Below are 21,974 nucleotides of genomic sequence, written 5' to 3' on the forward strand. Positions count from 1 at the left end.
ATGAAGCTCTCTGTAAGCCATCACCACGTAGGAGCCATGCTGGGCCTCTAGCCTCATTTGAGCCTTGAGCACAGGAGCCTGAGCAGAAGCCTTAGTATTACTTTGAGCTTTTGGCTCCTTTCTGATTCATGGAAGTGATTATCTAGCTTTTTAAGCCTGGCTGTGACCTATTTAATATTTTATCTATCATTGCTCTATGTGTGGAGCAGAAGGTGGTGTCCAAGTGTGGACTCACCAAACCACCTTGACCAAACGTATCAGATGACCTTGTCTGATAGTTATAGCTTCATTAAAGTCTAATCACCAGGCCCAGTTTCAAGTATGCTGAAAAGTGTCATGGCTTCACATTAAGGTATTATTTAAGTCTATGTGAAAAGAAGGACTTTTTAAAGGACTGTGTACAAGGGAAGAGAAGCAAATGTTAATAAGTAATTCTGGAGGCACCCCCTCCCACTTTACACCAGAAGAGAAATCTCAAAGGACAGTGGTTAGGAATAATGGAAAACATGGGCATGTCAAGTAAGTATTCTCCTAAAGTCCAGATAATAGAACAGTAGATAAATGTCTAATTTTTTTTTGCCCTGTTCCTCCTGGAAATACTATCTGTCACAAAACTTACTCTTGTGAACTTTTTTTTTTTTTTTGATAGTGCAGGGATTTGGTTGAGGACTTAGGAGCGTTATAAATCCAAGCACTTTGCTCATTGTCACTGTCAATATGCAATTAGCTGTTCTTGTAAAAGCAGTATCTGAAATCTTTTCAGAACAGATTTCCAGTAGAATATATTCCCAAAGGAACTAGGAGCAAGCTTAACTACTTCCTAATTGGTAGTCACTATCCTAGCACTTCTTGATTTCTTTGGGTGAATGAGAAAGGGAGAAGATCAAGAAGACTGATAGGGTGCTCTAGGTATCTGAGGGATCTGCTGGGCCAAGCAATATAATTACGTGGACAATTCGTTCTCTTAATGTTTCCATTCTAAGGAACAAAGTCTAACTTTACGGAGAAGTATCCCACTTGGTCCCCTTAAAGCCAAACCATGACATTTTTAGCCTATAATTCTGGAGTTGCTACGCCTCTTGAAAAAATGTGTCTGCTTCTTGGTCCCCACAGTAACCATTTGCACTGCTCTTGGGCTACCTGGGCTTGGCTTACAGTCAGACGATAGCCAGGAAAGGGAGAGCATGATTCCACTTATCTCCCTCTGTGTCCCAACATATGAAAGCGTCTGGTAGGAAGATTAAGAAATAATACGAAATAAGCAGAGCTTTTCTAGGAAGCTGCAACATTTTCTTCTTTGAAACTGAGAGAGAATTGCTAATAGAGTTATCAAAGAATGATATGATAATGGCCAGGTTATCAGCAGGTGCGCATCTGAAAGCTCCTGCCGCCCACTGGTAGTCAGTCTTGTTACGACCTTAGCAGGTCAGGTCTGGAATTGCAAACACCTAGCAAACAAGCTCAGGCTTACAGTTCTTTAAACACCCCCTTCTCCATCCCGGCTCTGTGACAGGTTAAAACCTTCTTTCTGTAGGTGGGATGGCACTGGTGGTGTTTAGGATACAGGTGCTCCAAATTCACCACTGCCTCAACCATACTAGTCTGATTCAAAGAGAACTAAGGAATCTACATTTGGGAAAGTTAATAAACACAGGAACCAAGCTTATGTTTAGTACATGCTATAGACCTTTCAACTTATTGGTGCTCCTGCTGGGCCACACAGCATCTCTGGGAAGATGAGAAAGGGCCTGGTAAACATTTCTTATGCAGGCGTCCCCACAACTAGAGCACGTTGACTATGGGTCAGTCATTGACTATGGGTCAGTCATTCAGACTATGGGTCTGAATGAAATCAAGAGAGGGAGTGGATTCTCCCTGGAGCTTGAGGAAAATGTTGCACTCATTGTGGTTTTTCATTGTTACAGTGCCAACTCCTGATGGCAGGTAGGGAAAAAAGAGGGGCAGCGGGGGCTGGAGGCAAATGCTTAGGGACACAGAGCAGATGTGTCCACAGCAACTTACGCTGATTGCAAAGAGCCTCATCCCCAATAGCTAACTTGGCATTAGTTTCACAATAGCCAGACATCTTTCTTTGTTGCTCATCCCTTGTTTATCTCCTGCGTCTTCCAAAGCAGCTAGAGACCTTTGAGTAGGGTCCCCATCAGGGGAGGGAGGTAGCTAGAGTGTTCCTAATAAGGAAGGAGAGCCTGTGGCAAAATGGTATAAAGGATGATTTTCCACCCTTTTAAATTGCAAAAAAGGTACTGAAGGACCGTGTTCCCTCATCTGAAGCCCTTGGGGTCAGGTGTGTTTGAGAATTCAGAATTTTTGCATTTTAGGAAGGCAACATAATACATGTACAAAATATGGCGTATCATCCCCAGCAGAGTCTGAGCAGATTCTCGTAACAGTAACATTAAAACTCTTGTTGTAAACCATGGTATTTATTCAAAGTGAGATAAGCAAAGATCTTAAGTAGTCTCCCATCCCTTTGAGTCATGTTGTGGCACAAATGTATTTTGGAGCCGTACTTAAAAAAAAAACAAAAACAAAAACAAAAAAAAACAAAGAACCTCAAGATTTTCAGAACTGGATTTTGGAATTGTGTATACAAGATTATGGTCATTATATAAATCATGTCATGAGTTAAGCAGCGTTTAATGGTCTGTCCTTGGAACCTAATCAGTATTTATGAGAACAAATGTTTTTTCAAATGACCGACAAAACAAACGTTTGGCATGCAATCCATTTATAATTTGGTGACTGAATTGTATTAATGAAAATAATCGAGAGTCTCATTTTGAACCGTGTACAAGAGCCAATACAAATGTGTTCATAGGGGTCAATGTGCACTGTCAGGACATAATACTTCTTAGCTTCTGCTTACCAAAATACCAAACTTCATGAAATTTTGTCGTTCCTTTTGTCATTCATATTTTCCTGTTAACTCCTAGCTCACTTGCCCTAGATTTCTACCGATGACTCTCCGTCTGGGTGCTTGGCGGTCCTAATCAGGGCAAGCAGACAAGGTACGCAAGCCACAGTGATTGCAGTCTTACGGGATTCGGGCATTTAAAAAAGCCGATATGAAGATTTTTTTTTTTTAAATTAATAGAGTGCTATGTCTTCAGAATTGTGACAGAATTGAAATAAGGGGGATAAAGTCTCAAGGCAAAAATTCAACTTTTCTTTGAAGAAAATATTTTTGTACTAGTACGGATATCATAAATGGACTCTTTTGGTTAAACAATGAGGGAACCTCAAATCTATAGGGAAACCGGAAGTAATGGTAAAAACATACTTGGAAGCTGTGGAAATGGAAGACAAGATTATAAATAATTTGCAAGTGGTTTGTCACCAGGAATGCCAGTGGTATACAGAAATGTGAAATAAGTGAATTGCTTTTCCAATGGAACAACCCTGAGGGTCTGATAACACCACCACTGTTTTTTTAAATCTTGTCAAATAAAAAAGCTGTAGACCCTTACTGTCCTGTAGATTCATTGTATCACAGGTCAAATGAGGGTGCTGTAAATGTTTTCACTGTATCTGAGAGCATGTAGACATCAGAGTTGTGCTGTCCCCAGAACAGAGTGTCATAACAGCCACAGGCTAGGACACACAATTTCTTCAGCACTCCGCCCATCTTCATGCCTTGATATCCTAAGTAGTTTTAGGTGCCTTTGTGTCTTTGCATGGTCAAATTAAAGAAAAGAAATGTACTTTCCTGTGCTCATAAATGCATTTTTCTTGATCCTCAGCTTTCTGTTCCTTAGGTGGCTACAGACTATAACATGTGGAAAGGTCCCCTGATATCTTTTGACAGTTCTTTCTAGTGTTATTGGTGATGGTTAGTGAAATTCCTCTGAATTTCTCTGCGAGGATAGGTGGGCAGAAATTCTGACCAGGAATAGGGACACCTCGTCATGATGAAAACAAAACTAAAGCAGGATGACAATACTCAGCTCCTTTGCATTTAATTAGAGCAGAAATGAGAGAGCCTTTATTTGAAAATGGTTTTTCTGTTCTTCCCTGCCCACCCCCAATGATAGTGACAAAACCACAACCACAAACTTTAAAATCCTAAATTGAAAAGTTGCCCAGTCATTCGGTGATGTCAGTGATAAAGGCTGGACCACATTTAGATCGGCCCCAAAGAAAGGATAATTCATTAAGGTTTTAAAGATTCCTTTTTACCTTTTAATTATCTATGCCTCTTGCTGCTTGTGTTTGCTAGGGCATCTTTTGGAAAAGCACCGTGTTCTGCATAGCACGTGCACTTCTTTTCTGAAATGTGCAGTACGTTCAACATTGCAGTGATTTTTTTTTTCTTCTCCTTTGCTTGGAACAGAGGTGAAAACCCCAGTGGATTCAAGTATCCACTTGATAGGCTCAGTCTCTCTTAATCAGCCTGTAATGGAGCTAATGGCTGTTTGTCATCCTTGGAGGTATAAATTTCCTGGCGGTGTCTCCTGCAGACAGTGCATGAAGTATGCTCTGTGTGCTGCCAGCAAGGATTCATAATCAGCAGAAGGGCAGGGTGCTTCGTTAGCCAGGAGAGGAGCTGGGGCTCCCCGGCTGCCAGGCTTACAGAACCCGCCTCGCCACTCCTGAGACATGGACAATGCCGGTAGGTAAAGCCAGCGTGAATTCTTCGCAGCCTCTGGGCTCGTTTGCAGGCTGCATTCTTTGCTGCAGAAGGTTTGCTGATTTGTTGGTCTTATTCTGCACTTCAGTGTTCAAGCCCAGGAGACATGGAATGTGCTAACCCTGCTGCATTGTCCACTAGGCGATCAGTGTTTGCTTTGAAGTTCAGCGATTGGGAATGCAGATTCTAATTCCACATTCCCCTTTTTCCAGACTGCACTGTTATTTTCTTTAGGCTGCGTGAAGTGTGCTGTGCGATCCTTTTGTGAAAAATGCATACAGTTGATAAAAAAACTATTATGAAGGGGTAGCAAAAGGTAGATGGGCTTAATGAGCTAAAGACAATTTTTTTTTTTTTTCCCAGCGTTAAATCTGCCCAGTGTAATAGCAGATGAGTTCTTGGGTCTTGGGCTGCGTCTTCACATTAGGATGAAATGTAGACAATGTTTCAATATCCTCTGAGTTTTAATTTCAGAGTGTAGACATGAGTGGCCCATCATGTATGGACCTTTTTAAAATGTGTTTGTTTTTAATGTCTTGCCAGCTGGACAGATAGAGCTGTTGAAATACTCTAATTCTAGTTACATGATGAGCATAAAATTATCTCTCCCGCAGGACTTTTTTTTCTTTGCTGTATTGAACTTTTAGAAGGTATCTTTTCCTCATTTCAGTATTATTGACACTAACTGCAGAATTCTCCCAAATGGGTTGTGGGTTCTCTGTCTCCTGAACCTCATTAGTTCAGTTTCTCGTAGTGATGCCCTCCAGTGCCTCGAGAAGTGGTCAGACCTGCTGACCGGGTGCAGCATTCAAAACACGCCCTCCTCCTCGGGAAGACCACCGTGTTTAGTAAAACACGATTGTTTGTGACATGTGGCTATTTCAGACCTTGGTTGCAGGTAGTAACCTTGGCGAGCAGAAATTTTGAAGGCAAGGCAAGAAGAAATTTGGAGTTCTTTTATGAAGTAGTTTACCAGGAATAAACTCTGTGACTAAAATAATTTTGTATTTGATGTTGAAGGCGTTGAAATGAATTGGAACCGTGAAATATTAGGGAGGAGAATTTCAGGGTTGTGGAAGAGACAAAACAAGTGTCGGAGGAGTGTGTGCGTGTGTGTGTGTGAGAGAGGGCGTGCGCACACGTGTGTGTGTGTGTGTGTGTGTGTGTGTGTAGTAGCAATAGTAGTAGTAGGAAGGATGCTGGTTTGATGTAAATGCATATATGTGTATGTGTATATTATAACCCCCATTTTGGTCATTAAAAAAATATGCCATGAGGCTTGTCATAGGTAGGATAATCCATGACAAGGCACAATTTCAAGATCCACCAAAAAGTTCTCTAATTATAGAGGTAGAGAGAGTAAAAAATAAATAAACCAGAATCCCTAATTTAGCCTCATTTAAAACTTCTGCCACCCACAATTAATTATACTAATGTCCTGGCAGAATTATCACTTTAATTCAAGTAAATGCCTTTCTTAACTGACTCATATATTTATTTAAAAGCCATTTAAGAAAAGGAAAGAAACTACTGTAACAGCCTTTTTATAGGTATAAAAAATGCTGAGGGTTATGATTTACTCTTAGTCTAACTATAGCTTGGGGGGATAAGTGTTTTCTCAATTTGTACTTATATTTATTTATGCTCTCAAATAGCATTAATAAAATACCTCTGCCCCTGACACATTTAAGAATATTTATCCACTTTGGGGCGCCTGGGTGGCTCAGTTGGTTAAGTGACCGCCTTCAGCTCAGGTCATGGACCTAGGGTCCTGGGATCGAGCCCCCCATTGGGCTCCCTGCTCAGTGGGGAACCTGTTTCTCCCTCTCCTTCTGCTGCTCTGCCTGTGTGCTCTCTTGCTGTCTCTGTCAAATAAATAAACAAAATCTTTTTTAAGAAAGAATATTTATGCACCTTGTCAAGTGACTTTTAAAGCAGCAATTTCTAGATCATTGCAAATTTTTGGTGAAACTTCCAATATAGGTATATATGCCTTCGAGTGGAATAATAGGCTTTTAATTTGCATTGTTTGAATACTTCAGAAATAACATCTTATAATGGCCAAGTAGCTGTCAGTGATGACTTTTCATGGTAATTTTTTGATGACGTAAACAGCTTCTCTTATAGCAGGGAAATGTAAACATTCATCACACACATGCACTTCAATAAATTGAATTGACTATGGCAAGGCATTTAAGATAGTACTGGTAAGTGGCCAAAAAAATAAAGTAAAATAAAAATAAAAAAATAACAAACAAACAAACAAAAAAATCCCTGGAAATACCTTCAGCATTAGACGAAGACCCCCCCCCCCCCCGTTAACTTGGAGCACTGCAGTTTCTCCCATTTGATTTAAACAGTCTGCCTAAATATGTCCAGTCAGTGATGGGTTCAGGCCCCAATGGCCGAGGCTGGCAGGTCAGAGCTGGATACAGTTCTCACCATTAAATCAGCAGCTTCAAAACCTTCTTCCGGCAGGGCTTTCTGTTTTGGGGTTTGGATAATTATGAGGCAGAAACACAACTAAGAGTACACACACACACACACACACGCCCAGCACATCTCATGTATTAACATCACACACAACATTGCATTGGAGATATGTTCCCAGTTCCTGCCGTTAACACATAGGAAGAGTGTGCTGCCTGGGCCTCCGGCTCTTTACGCCTGTCTGTGCACAGTTCAGCAAGCATGTGAGTCTGTCCACCCTTTCCTTACAGAGAGCTGTCTTTGGCATGCCTACCATCTCTGAGAAGGAGACATCCCTCCCCTATAATTGCTGGCTTAGGTATTCCTTTAAAAGCTTTTCCTGGAATAACAATAAAATATTTATCAAACAGTGCGTGTGGAATACGTCAGGGCAGTATTAGCAATATCTAACCTTTTCTTCTTCTTTTTTATGTGACCGTTTCTTCTTATAAATTCTGTAACAACTTAAGCGGTGGTCCTTTACCGGTACCAAGTCTGTGACTACAGCCTCAGTCGAGGTTCTTCTGCCCCTGCTTTGGTATCCTCTCCCTCCCCTTCCTCAAGTGGTTCTCTTGAATGAGTCTTGGAAGCGATGTTGCAGCAAAGTTGATTAGCAGTGTGTGATTGATGTCGGAAAAACCATGCTTTTGAAATGTTATTTCATATTCTACAGGGACAGAGTATTATCAAAAGTTCTGCAGGCTTGGTGGGGCAGATTTTTCATTGCTTGAGATCAGGGTGTTTCCACTACCGAGTGTGGTAATAAGAGGCACCCTCGTTTGGAAGGGAGCTGGTGGGTGGGAGAATCACTGTGCACTCCCCCACCCCCACCGCTTACATCCCAGCCTAGTGACTTCCAGGCTTTTGACCCTTGAGGCACAGTAAATAAATTTTAGAAATTCACAGTCCACCAGTTTGTTGTAAAAAAAAGTCTGGGAGGTTATTAGGGAACCAGATTGAGGGAAGATTCATAAAGAAATGATCAAGAGTATCAGATGATCTGAGATGAACACTGGCTCTGCCACCAACCAACCTAGTGACCATGAACAAGCTATCTAAAGCCCATTCCTTTATTTTATCAATTTTGAGTGCCAACAATAACTGTATCCATCTCATAGGATTGTTGTGAAGAGAAAATAAGATACTACACATAAAATTTGGTACAGTGGCTGTTATACGGTCCTTCTCAAGGCATGTTGGCTCTTTAAAGAACCATCCAAAAATTGAAGCAGGATTGCTTTATGAATAAATATGTCCTCTAGCAGGATGGCTCTCGCAGTGTGATGATGGTGTGGAAAGGTAAGCACTTCGAGGCAGACACCAGTCATGTGGCTGTACCAAGAGCATAATTGGAACTTGAGGTCAATGGTGAAATGGGGGTAGGATGGAAGGGTGCATTGCATTAGGAGAGCCTGATGAGTAGATGAGGAGGTAGGGGGAGGAGACCAATCAAAGCAAACTTTGGGGGTTTCTAGTGAGAATCTAGGATCATAATAATCCTATACTATGGGACACAGGGGAGTTTTAAAGTAAATCAATGAGTTCTATTTGGGGCTTGTTGAGTTTGAAATACCTCTATGTTACCCACTAGCCCCAATAGCTGTTCAGTGGCGACTTACACACACACACACACACACAGAGGTGTACATGCACATAAAATTCCTTACTAACCATGGATTTGGAATAATGCAGGTTTTTTTGTTTGTTACCTCCAATTTAAAATCTTTTCTATTTTTATCTGATTTGTTTAGTTCATCCCAGTAAACCCAACAGCAATTACTGCTTCCTTATCCCAGGCCCCCCAGGCTGTGGGGGGATCCTATAGGTGATGTAGAGAAAAGAGACTTTCAAATGCTTCTTGACAATATTGTCAAAGCAGATGGAGACAAGACCAGGTCCAGAGAAACATGCCCCTAAGCATTGAAATAATTTTGGTAAAGGCTAGGCTGTTATATAAGAAAATGTAAGCACAAATATTTTATTTCAAATTGGTTCAAAAAACCTTCCTAGGAGAATCTACCTTAGCAGCTAGGGCTGCCATCGCCAAGTTCCTAAACAGCTACAGATGGTGATTCAGGAGAAGGGTTACCTAATGGAGCAGACTTTCCTATGTGAATTAATTTGTTTTGGAAATGAATGCTTTCTAGGACATTTGACTATGTTTGAAAACTATATTTGGTGCAATTTAAATTTTTTTTCCTCTCATCTCTTACTTCCATGATATCTTGGTTTTAGTAGCTATAGTTTTGTTAACCGTGACACATTTTAGGAATATAATGTTATATACACACATACATACATATACATACATTTGCATGCATATAATGCATTTTATATATGTGCTTGTGTGTGCATTTTTCAGTTTGGGGTTAAAAGCTTCAATGTAGGAGAACATAGTGTTGCTAGTTCTTTTAACATACTTGACAAAAATCTCGAACAGATTTTCTTTTCAATTAAAAAAGAAATTGATTCTTATTTTCCGAAATGCCTCTTACATCATAAAAATGCTTATTATTGAATATTTTATTTGCTATAAAACAAGTAATTACAGTATTTTCCTTTGCGTTTATTGTGAAGTCCATTGTGATATTGTAGCATTTTATAGTTCATCAAATAAGTATTTCTTTTTTTTTTTTAAGACTTTATCTATTTATTTATTTGAGAGAGACAATGAGAAGCAGAGGAGGGACAGAGGGAGAGGGAGAGGCAGACTCCCGGCTGAGGGGGCCTGACGTGGGGCTCCATCCCAGGACCTTGGGATCATGACCTGAGCTGAAAGCCAACATTTGACGAACTAAGCCACCCAGGTGCCCTCAAATAAGTATTTCTAAGAACACCTCAGTTTCATGTAAAGCTATTTTTCTCAGGGAGAGATTAAAATTTAATAAAGAATTTTATTGCTTTTTGGAATGTTTCTTTTCAACGTGCCATTATTATTGTAGAAGTCAAAGGAAATATAGGTTCATGTACATAAAAGTACTTGAAAAGTGTACTAAATTTTCTTGTTTGTTTGTTTGTTTTTATTTGGAGTACAGTTGGCAAATTATTATACATTAGTTTCAGGTAGACAACATAGTGATTCACCAAGTTTATTATACATTATTCTGTATTCACCGTAGTGAATACACCAAGTTTATTATACATTATTCTGTATTCACCATCTGTTTCCATACAACGCTGTTGTAGTATCATCGATATATTCCCTATGCTGTACCTTTTATACCCGTGACTTCTTCTTTCCATAACTGGAAGCCTGTGTCTCCCACTGCCCTTCACACATTGGACCATTTCCCCAGCCCCACCCCTCTAGAAACCATCAGTTTGTATTTATGGGTCTGATTCTGAGTTTGTACTCTAATTCAGGGGGGGCTTTGACCTCCTGAGAATGAACCAACAGTCTCGGCTTCAGAGTGTAGGGAAGGATGACAAAGTCATTGTTTCTAAAACAAAATTTTGGATTTGGGGTTTTTTTTCCCCCCGATTGTTAGAATTAGTTCTGAGTGGTTTTTTTCCTTTGCAACCACTCATCTTTCCAAAGGCAAAAGGAATTTTCCTATGTCCATAAAATAAAATAGGAATTCTTGTCAGGTAGCTTGCTTGGGTCAAGAAGAAACAATAGAAGAGATACGGAGAGTCCGCAAGGAAGCGTTTTGGTGGCAGAGTAGGGAAATCCGTAACCCAACATTTTCTAAACGATATGTCATCGCACATGAATGCCATAGGATAGTAGTTAAATCTCACTCCTTTTTCACACATGCTAATAGAATTAACACAGAATTCCTTACCTGTGCTAATATTTGTTGTGAAGTCCCACAATCTAGAATCGAGATTGCAGCCTTTCCCGGTCATATTAACCACAGGTTCTCTGGGGGATGCCTGGTAACAGGGTGTAGAACTCAGATTTGAGAATCACTGTTAAAATCCCTTCATTTTCATTTTTGCTTTTCATTTTCATCCTATTCTTCCTCTCCTGAATTCTCCATTTTCTGTTTCCTCATATAGAAGCCATTTTGGGAGAACTAGCAAACTATTCACTTGGATAAATATCAGAGCTTGCTTATTCTGAAATTAAGTATCTGTGTCATTTATGTCCAGGATTCCTCCTTCCTTATTTCTAGGCTTTGGGGCATTTCATTGCTCATTAACATCACCCTCAGATGCAGGGAAGAAGGAGAGGCAGCTAGACTTAGTCACCTTTGGAAATGAATGGAATGCAACTACGCCTTTGAAATTAGGAGTAATGTGCAGGTTTTATTGATTCAAATAACATTTCATATGCATTGTTAAAAAGGGACGTTAGGAGGTTTTATATGTAAAGAAGTTAATTTTGAAGTTCTAGTTTATAAGTCAGGCATTGAGAGTGTATATAACAAAGGCAAGTCATATTTAACTCAATATTAAATGTCTTGAAAGGAAGAATGATTACCTTTTTTGAAGCCCTATTATGCTCCAGACATCAATTTCAGTATTTTACACCTGTTACATCCTTAATACTTGCAACCATTCTCTCTCTCTCTCTCTTTTTTAATACTTGCAATCTTTTGGTGAGTAAAGAATATTTTCCCCAAGTCAAACATGGGGAAACTGAGGCTAAGTACGAACTCACTCAATAAATTTGTGGGTGATTTATAAACTTGAATCCAGATTTTTTTGATGATAGCAAAATTCAACCCAGCATATTTTTAATCTCACATTTCTTTGAGGCTAGAGGTTCTTCAACTTTATATCTTCTGTGTCATCAAGTCCAGTGCCTGGGATGTAGGAATCATATAAGAAATGCTTCAAAATTAAATCAAATATGTCATTTCATTAATTTAGGACAATTTTTCCAAAAGGAAATTCATTTTCAAATTTCAGTGTCAAACACGGTATTATCATGTATCTGAATAGTTTACTAGAGATCAGTACATGTGTAAGAAAAAAAGGTAGTTGTGAAGTGTCTTTCACAATCATTCATAAAATAGAATACCTTTTTATAGAGTCCACCTATGAGATTTATTACTGCCATAAAAAAATATTCAAAAATTTCATTTGAAGCCGGGACTGTAGGGGCGCCTGGGTGGCGCAGTCAATTAAGCAACCAACTCTTGTTTTCAGCTCAGGTCTAATCTCAGGGTCCTAGGATAGAGCCCTGTGTCGGGCTTCATGCTCAGAGCGGAGTCTTCTTGAGTTTCTCTCTCCCCCTCCCCTGTCCCTTACCTCCACCCCCAACCTACTCTCTCTCTCTAAAATAAAAATAAATCTTTAAAAATTTCATTTGAAGGGTATTATAACATTAGGATCATTAATAGAAATTATGAAAAGAGGCATAGAAGTATTTTTAAGTGATAGTTTAATATTTAGACAATTTTTTTCTGGAATATGGAAGAAACTTACGCTCTCATTTTCCTCTAGAAAGATCATAGTTCAAGGAAGATCACGGAATAATGGGGGTTTTGCTTTCACCACACCTGTGCATAACTAGATCCTTCCCCAGTAATGCTAACATGTTACATTGTGCATTACCTCTTTTCAGACTCTCCATGACTCTGAACCACTACAAGATTGGAAGACATGCTGTGAAATAATACTCTCATTTATTCAAATTTCGACAGATAAGTCAAGAGAAGTAGTGGTTTCAGAGATAGGTTAACACATGTTTGACACAAAGTACATACAGACTTTTTCCATAAGTAATTCTGAATAATTTTTTTCATTTTATTTTATTTTTTCAGTGTTCCGAGATACATCGTTTATGCACCACACCCCGGGCTCCATGCAATAGGAGCCCTCCTTAATACCCACCACCAAGCTCACCTAAGTCCCCACACCCCTCCCCTCTAAAACCCTCAGTTTGCTTCTCAGAGTCCACAGTCTCTCATGATAGAAGATGGACCCCCAACATCCAGCTATCTGTCCCCCCAAATTACACTTTGAATTTCCTCACATAAACCAGTTTTTTCCAAATATTTTATCTTCTAATTATGTATAGTGACTAAAATTATGCTCCATTACCTTCTGGGTTTTAGAGACATGATTTCCTTTCTTAGACCTGAGTCATTTGGTCCTGGTGCAGTTTTCTTACACCTTAACAGATGTGAAGTTTCAATTCTGACTTTCATTAGTAACAGCTATCAGTAACTGTACATGACTTGCTCACCCTTATTTCAGTTATAGCCCACGTATCTTCTGCTTCCACAGGTCTGGTCTTCTGTGTGTTCTATACAAGACTCCTCCCTTCTCTTTGTTCTTGTTTCTTCCCACCTACAATGCCATCCCCTCCTCGCTGTTCATTCTTTCATCCATATATCCAGCTGTTTCTCTGTCACTAACTCTGAGCCAGGCACTGTGCTGGTAGCATGGACACCAAGGAATGAGCCAAAGCTTGACATCATAGAAGCTCCTTCTAGCAGGAAAAGCAAAACTTAATAATGAAGAGAGAAAACTCTTGAGTCGTGATTAGACCTGTTAAGTTCATAAACTGGCATGTGGATAGGGAACGAGGTTGGGGTGGAGGAATACTCCAGACTGGCTGGTCAAGGACAGCCTCCCTGAGAAGGTGACATGCAGCCTGAGACCTGAGGAGTAAAAGGAAATCAGTCCCTTGAGAGCCAGGGAAAAAGTGTCCCAAGCAGAGTGACCAGCAGATACAGAAGCCCCAAGACAGGAAAGGGATGGGGATATTTGAGGAACAAAAGCAAGATCATCTTGCTAGGAAGGGACTGGTAATGAGAAAGACCACCAGACCAGTCATGGAGGGTCTGAGATTCGACATAGTTCTACAAGCTCGCAGGGGCCTTGGAAGGGTTTGAGGCAGAGGCATGGCCTGGTAGGATTGATGATTTCAAGGCATAAACATGGGAAGAACAGAGAGGAGAGAAGCAAGATGGAAGTTCCTAAGAGTGAAATCTTCTTAGAAAGTGCTTGGTTGGGGTGATGGCAGTGGGGATGGGAAGAGGGAACGTAACAAAATCTCAGCCACCTTTCAAGACCCAGCACATACCCCATCTTCCCAACTGGCCTTGGAGTCCTGTCTCTTCTCAGGGCACTAAAAGAACTCACCGCAGAGCTTTGTACTTGATGGTATTCTGAGATTACTTTCTATTTGCATCTTTTTTTCCCCCCAACCAGATTGTAGGCATCTTGAGGCCAGTTGGCACATCAGAGCCATCTGTTGTGTCCTCCAACGAATTAGAGTGGTTGCTCTCAAGTCTGGCTGCCCATTAGAATCACCTAGAGAGCTTTTAACATATTCCAATCTCTGGACCTCACCCTGAACAAATTAGATCAGAGTCCCTGGAGAGGGGTCAGGACACTGGTATTTGTTTAAAAGTTCCCCAGAATATTCAAATGGACAACCAGGGTGAAAACAAATAAGACCAACCCTCAGAAATAACTACCTTGTAGGAGTAAGAAGCTGACTTGTCTGCCCCCTCCCTGTTTCCCTGAGTATCAGGCCAATCTAGCTGAGGATTTGTGCCCCGGACTTCCCTGATGGCAGGTGGGACCAGAGGCTCAGAGAGTAAAGTCTCCAAGGATACAGCTGAAAGAAAAAAAAGCAGAGTCAAGAGCGTGCTTCTGGAAGACATATCAGGATAGGAATAAAGTAAACGGAATTCAAGCTTTCCGTAACCCATCCTTCTGGAGTTTATGGACCTGATCAAAGAAGGCAGCTCTGGAGAGACTTAATCACCTACTTCCTAATCAGGAAGTGTGTTTTCTCCTCCAGTGTCTCCCAGGCAAATTAAATACTGAGTGAAGAGTCACCATGGTGGCAAAAACGATTATCTAGTGAGATTTTACATGTGAGTTTTAACTAATAAGAGATGTTAAACATCCCTTGTCAAGTTTTATATAACAGAAGAGGTACATTATTAGACCCCAAATAGCACTGCTATGATTTAATCGTCACTAACTGTGTATCTGTGCCGACTGGCTGGGTCAGAGCCACTATTAGACACCGATGCTATATTTGTTATATCATGTGACTCACCAGAGGCGTCCTGCTTTTTAGTGATAGAGAAATAGGTCCTGTTCCATCTTATACTTCTCCCCTCCAAAAACACACACGCACACACACGCACACACGCATGCACACACACACCTCAGAATGAGTTTAAGATCATTTTGAACTGATCTTAAATATTAAAGTGAGGGATGATTTGATAGCTTGTTTTCTGAGTATTTTGGTTGATAACTGGTGCTTTTTACACTGGCTTAATGAATACCTTTTAATGAGAACAATAACATTCAGTAAAAATGTAATTATTTCATGTGGTTATGAGGATCGCTTGAAAAAGTGACTCTATACTTATAGAGTTTTTAACTCTATAAGTATTTTTTTAAAGATTTTATTTATTTATTTATTTATTTGACAGAGACAGATCACAAGCAGACAGAGAGGCAGAGAGAGAGAGAGAAGGAAGCAGGCTCCCTGCTGAGCAGAGAGCCCACTGCTGGACTCGATCCTAACTCTAAAGGTTTCTACAAATGAAGCATCCTCTTCTCCCCTCCCCCGCCCAGAATAACAAAGGAGCCTTCCAAGGGTCCAGCCCTCATCCTAGTCTGCCTGTGGCATCACCCCTTGCCCTACAAGGGCACCTCATATCCCCATCCTAATGGCCCTTCTCCCCATCCCCCCTCACCCACTTCTCAATACACCTTAGAAACACACGTAATTTAAACATGCTGATCCTTCTCTGTGGAAACCTCTGACTTTCCCCCATCCCTTCCTGCCGTCTTGAAGAGCCTTCTCCTTGAGTAAGACCCAGCTCAAGTGTCCCTTCCTCTGTGGAGTCTTCTGTAGTTCTTCTGGGTAGAATTAGTGTTCTCTTTCCTCTCCTTCCGCAGAACACACTCCTACCCACTAGCACATTAGCAGGTAAACTGTAAAGCTACTTTTTGTGTCTGCCTGTTTGACGAGGCCACGTGCTCCTCAAGGACAAGGGCATGTCTCCTTTGTGAACTCCTCACTTCACACAACACCTGACAGAAACTACGTTTTCAAAAACTGGCTGAAATAAAGCCCGAGGTGCCTTTTTTATTGTGTGCTAGTACTTACAGAGAAAGTATGAATCAATTTTTATTGGTAGTTGAATGACGCGGCCATATACCACTTAAGAGAGGAGCCATGGAGAGCCCATCAAAATCACTTGTAGAATTAAAATTTGTCTATCTACCTACCTACCTGTTTATGTCTAGCTATCTGTTTGTCTGCCTATTTACCTTCCTACCTATCGTCTGTCTTCTTTCCTATATATTTATCCACCTTTCAGTCAATCACCATCCCAGCCCCACATCACAACCTACTAATTCAGAATCTCCCATGGGAAGAAGGGTCGCTGAATCAAAACAACAACGAGGAGAGGATTTCACTGCAGATACCACCGCACACCCCATTAAGACCCATTGTCAGTCTAAGGGAGAGATATAAAGAAGCCGTTCAGACAAAGCAGGTTTCCTCTGCTTTGTGTCTTATTGAGAAAATTGATTGTTGTGATATAAAAGTACATAATTATTAGAAGCTTAAAGATCTTGCGTGTCATTTACAAAAACGCTGTGTCTGGCCTCCTGGAGGCCTTCGTCGACCTGGAAACAAAGCATCTCTCGGTGAGACTGCTGCCTGGGAGTGGTGGTGCATTTTGTATCCACTCACGGTGGAGAGGCCCTCAGCGAAGCTCCCCACTGTTCACAGGGACCTGCTTAAAACCTTATCCACCCACAGGCCTTTAACTTACCACCTGCTGGATGCCTCTCTTTGCATTTCATATTACTTGGGTGTTATTTACTCAGTAAGAGAAATTTGGCAACCATTGTTGTTTTTGTTGTTTTTTAACAAGCAGCTCCATTTAGGGCATTTTTAATAAGGGGATGAAGGGAAAGATGACCAATCATGACCTTAGAGAACAGTCAGCGTGGTGGAAGAGTGAAAGTATCTTGGGTTTCCTGCGTGAGACTTTGGTCCTCACAGAAACCCTCCTGCTCAGTCTGTGGCACTTACCCAGGAGACGTCAGTAGGTGGAGCCAACTCGTTTGCTTAAACAATAAGCATTTTACACTCATTAACCTCAGAGTCACTTCTTTAAATGAAGCAAGTTCAAAGACATTTGTTTAAATAACTGTGTGACTATGACTCTCATTGTAAAAAGCCAGAGAGTTGGAAATTAAAGCCAACCTTGTCCTTAAAAACCAGACTTTGTGGAAAAACAGCAGCTCCTCTAGCATCTATTTAGCCCAAAGTACCAACGTTAACTTTTACATTTCCTGGCTTGTGTCAGTTTTTGTCAGAATCTCAAGGGTCTATAAACAAAGATGTCTCTTATACTAACACGCATAGGCTTTGTCCCCAGGGGTTGCAACGCAGCTTTTCATGAAGCCTCAAAACTCAAAAAAACTTCTAATATACTTTTGGATGCCTGGGTTATTTTAACACCAGGTTCACAAAATTACGTTATGAATGCAGGACTCGAGATAAGTGATTTATTTTTTTAGAATGCTGTTCATACCTTGATCATACCCCTTTCATCTTGAAAAATATCCACTGATATAGTTCATTTCTCACCGTGTGCCAGTGAATTATGTAAACATTTCAAATGATCGGCTCCACTTTTACAGATAGGAAACAAACAAACAAACAAAAAGTAGATTTATTTATTTATTTGTTTATTATCAGAGAGTAGCCCCATACACAGTTCAACACGTGGAAAACGTTGCATTAACATACAAGATCGGGTTGAGTGTCGGTTGGCCATTTGCCAACTCCTGAGTCATGGGCCATGCCAAATCTGATTCCCATTGACTTTTACACAGAAGGAAAAGCCGAACACAATTTATCCTTTTGGGTTGCATGCAATATTGTTTTTCAGGGGAATGGTTATATTTGTTCCGGCCACAAAGGCCGTCTCTGGGGAGGACAGCCAAATGGCTTTGGTCACAGTGTCCGTGAGACACAACTGTTCCAATCCATTATCCTGAAGCTGTCTGTGCTGGGATACGCCATCAGGTGATCAGGGACTGGAAATCAGCTGGAAATTCCAGTAGAGACTCATTAGTTAGCGGACCAAGCATACAAAGGACATATGTTGATATGGCAGGTGGGAGCAGATGGAGAGACAGTACAAACCCGGGGGAAGGGACAAGAGTAGGAGGATTAGGGAAGCCCTGGCATTTTCCCACAGAGATTGAGTGTGGAGGTCTAGTTCCAGAGCAGGGATTGGAGTATCAGATTGGGGATTTGGACAAATTAGATGGACTGAGGTAGATGCTAGTTTAGGAAAGGGGTTGACAGAAGATGTTGGAAGGACTGCACGTGTTTTATTCTGATTTACTCGATTTGGTGTGAGTGGGCAACGAAGGAACCTCAGGAGACCAGGAATGAGCTCCCGGGCGCCACGAGCCTGCTCAGGCCCCCTCCACCCAGCAGGGCAGCCGGTGATGTAGTCCCAGCCCCTCTCTCTGGAGCAGCCCAGGTGGCCAGCTGCTGTGAAGAAACTCCCCTTTCACCGCCAAGGTGTAACTTTATATTTTGAGTGAGAATCATTCTTAAATTGCAGCTCTTGCTTATATTTTGTCGCTGCTCCCTGCCTTCTCAAATTGAACATACTCTAACATTTGGAGTGGCGCAAGGAAACTAGACTCCGAATAGGAAAAGGAGGATCCGTGCCTGGCTGGTCCCCTTCCGCGTGTTGGCATGGGGCCTGGGGCTGACTCACAGGCCCCGCTTTCCTCATCCAAGCAGAGGGTTGATTTATACCCGGCCGGTAGAATAACATCACAATAAACTGGTTTCACACTTCAACATGCATTTTACGTTGTTACCAACGTTAACTAATGGAATCCTCAGGTGGTCACAAGGCCCCCACCGTCCCCCTGCCCTGGCTGGCTCCCCACATCCCCCCCCAATTCCTGTCTGCGTCTTCTGACCCTCAGTTGTCCCTTTCTGTTGTGGTCCGGAACCCCGCTTCTGGCAGCTCCCACTGCCCTTCCCTCTCCCGTGCTGTTCCTTTTCTTCTGCTCTCTGTAGAACTGACACCCAGCACCGGCTAAGTTTCAGCGCACAGCACAATGACTTGACTCACATACATGGTGGAATGATCACCACCGTCAGATTCATTCCCATCCATCCTATAGACGTGAAGACATTGATGGGTGCTGTTTCTTATCTTGTGTGGCCTGGGAAACCAGATAATCAAGATTGTTCTCTTCTGTCCGGGATACTATTGCACAGACCCTCCCCAAGGAGGGCCAGAGTCCTTCTCCTGTGATTCATATTGTAGGGGCTGGAGGTCGTGAATTTTTTTGCATTTACTTGGACGAAGTGGCTGCTCAGTGTATTTCCTAGTCCTGGACAAAATCTTCAATGATCCTGCCCGTGCCCTCGGGATAAAATGAAAGGTCAAGATCTCACACAAAGCACTTGTCCACATGGCCACCCGCCTGGGTCACCAACATTCCGACCTGCTTCTAGTCACACGGCTGGGTCCCCACACCCCAAACTCCTCATCTCATCCCCAACGTTGTGTGTTCTCACTTCTCTGCTTTGCTGTGTGCTCCATCCATTCCCCATATTTCATGTGCGGAATTGCAGAATTCCTGTTTGTCTTTCGGACTTGTGACTCCTGCGCCCATCCCCGAGTGAAAGTCCTTCTGCTCCCCACTCCCTGAGCTCTCCCCACCGGCCAGGGCCCTGCTCGAGGGCAGCGTCACCTTCTTCATTTCCTTAAGCCTCACGTGCTATATAAATTCCTGCCGGCTGACTCCCTGCTCGGACCATTGTCACCAAGCTGCATAATGTTCCATATAGCACACTGGCACGTGTGTACTTTTTCATTATATACATTTTTAAAAGTTTAAGGAGAGAAGGAGAATCTGAAAGGAAAGCACTTGGATGCAAAAATGCAAAACACAGCTGCCTGCTTGATGATGTTGGTAAAGTCCTGACACAACCAGGAATAGTTCTTGGGAATCTTGATTTTTTTTTTTGTTTGACTGCCATTACACCAAATTTAAATCGTATATTTTTGTAAGGATTCCTTGGAGGGGAAGACAGAACGTGTAAGAATTACAGTCACAAGTGTATAGAACTACAGTCACAAGTGTATAGAATTACAGTCACAAGTGTATTGAATTTGGTATTGCGTAAAGAAGGAAGTACCATATACGTAGAAGAAAATTGTTTTGCCCAAGGAGGATTTGATTATACTGAACGAATGAGGGAGGGAGTAAAAAGAAGCCAGTCCTCAATCTGAAAAAGGGTCAGCCTAGCAATACTTTTTATCCATTTTCCTTAAACATGTCTAATTACATTCTCTAGAAAGAGAAATTCTTTTTCAAAATACCTAAAATATATCAGTATCCTTTTAAAAGGAGATTGATTGATTGATTTTTATGAGAGAGAGAGAACATGGGGCTGGGGGGGGGCGCCGAGGGAGGAGGTGAGAGAGAATCGAAGTCGACTCCCTGCTGAGTGCGGAGCCCCACATGGGGCTCCATCCCACGACCCTGAAATCAAAGAGCCAAAATCAAAAGTCGGATGCTTAACCAACTGAGCCACCAACACACCCTAATATATCAGCATCCTTAAATTATCCCTTGTACTCAATATGTAGAGGTGGGGCGAAACTTAGTAATAATACCCAGAGGAGAGGGAAATAGTTCTGAACTATTGTTGAAAATAAGCAAATGTGATGAGGGCATGTAAAGCTTGTGAAAGTTATAGAATCTGTTTGTGCATGCATGAACAATGTCTGAACAGAACATAGCCCAAGCTATTAGCAATTCTTAATCCCTGGGAAATGAAAGAGGAAGTTTTATATTTTACTTCATGTTTTTCTATTTTGTTTGAGGGTTCTTCTTGGTTTTGCTTTTACAATAATCATGTACTGCTTTTATTTCAAAGGCAATAATTCTGTTTTAGTCGGTTAACTGGACTGCAGCACATCTTCGCATGAGCGTGGGGGGACACGTTGTATCCTGTGTGCATCCCTGATGCTACCAACATAGGTGCAAACCCCACAGTCACTTGGGATGAATGGTTGGAAGGCCCAGCCTCCCCGTCCATTCCCCACCCTGCCCCAACCCGTGCTGTTACTGAACTTGTTCTTTTATTAATCAGCAAAATCTTGTTAGATTTTGGTGATTAACTTGCATACAATATTAGTGCAATGAGAACATTTTAATTGGATTTTCTTCTGTCTTCCTATGTTGAGAGTAGACTTGAGGTTTATGGGTAAAAATAAGCAATTTGGGAATACATTTCCATTCTTTTATTTTTTTTTTAAGATTTTTTTTTTTTAATTGACAGAGACCACAAGTAGGCAGAGAGCCAGGCAGAGAGAGAGGAGGAAGCAGGCTCCCTGCTGAGCAGAGAGCCCAATGCGGGGCTCAACCCCAGGATCCAGAGATCATGACCTGAGCTGAAGACAGAGCCTTTAACCCACTGAGCCAGCCAGGCACCCCCATTTCCAGTCTTTTTTTTTTTTTTTTTTTAATTTTTAATTCTTTATAAACATATAATGTATTTTTATCCCCAGGGGTACAGGTCTGTGAATCGCCAGGTTTACACACTTCACAGCACTCACCAAAGCACATACCCTCCCCAATGTCCATAACCCCACCCCCCTTCTCCCAACCCCCCGCCCCCCAGCAACCCTCAGTTTGTTTTATGAGATTAAGAGTCACTTATGGTTTGTCTCCCTCCCAATCCCATCTTGTCCAGTCATTTTTAATGTTGGAGGAAGCAGCTTATTTTGGGGACCTGTGGTTGTGTTCAGATGGGTAAATACCCTGTGTCTCCCATGGGGGGGGCATTTGTTCAAACTGCCCTGGAGGGGCTCCAGGCCAGAAGGAAAGACCCCAAGGGTAAACTGGGTCAGGAGAT

The 21,974-nt window shown here is 41.6% G+C and overlaps 1 protein-coding gene across 1 annotated transcript in view; it reads left to right on the top strand.

Moving 5' to 3' along the window:
* Nucleotides 1-4,450: 4,450 nt before the first annotated feature.
* PHACTR2 (phosphatase and actin regulator 2) overlaps nucleotides 4,451-21,974 on the top strand; it is a 191,398-nt gene continuing 173,874 nt past the window's right edge. The window contains exon 1 of the mRNA XM_059400866.1: nucleotides 4,451-4,630. Coding sequence (XP_059256849.1) covers nucleotides 4,618-4,630 — 13 coding nt within the window. The 5' untranslated portion in view covers nucleotides 4,451-4,617. The remainder of the gene's footprint in view (nucleotides 4,631-21,974) is intronic.

This window comes from Mustela nigripes, chromosome 5 (assembly GCF_022355385.1).
Source record: "Mustela nigripes isolate SB6536 chromosome 5, MUSNIG.SB6536, whole genome shotgun sequence".
Lineage (NCBI taxonomy): Eukaryota > Metazoa > Chordata > Mammalia > Carnivora > Mustelidae > Mustela > Mustela nigripes.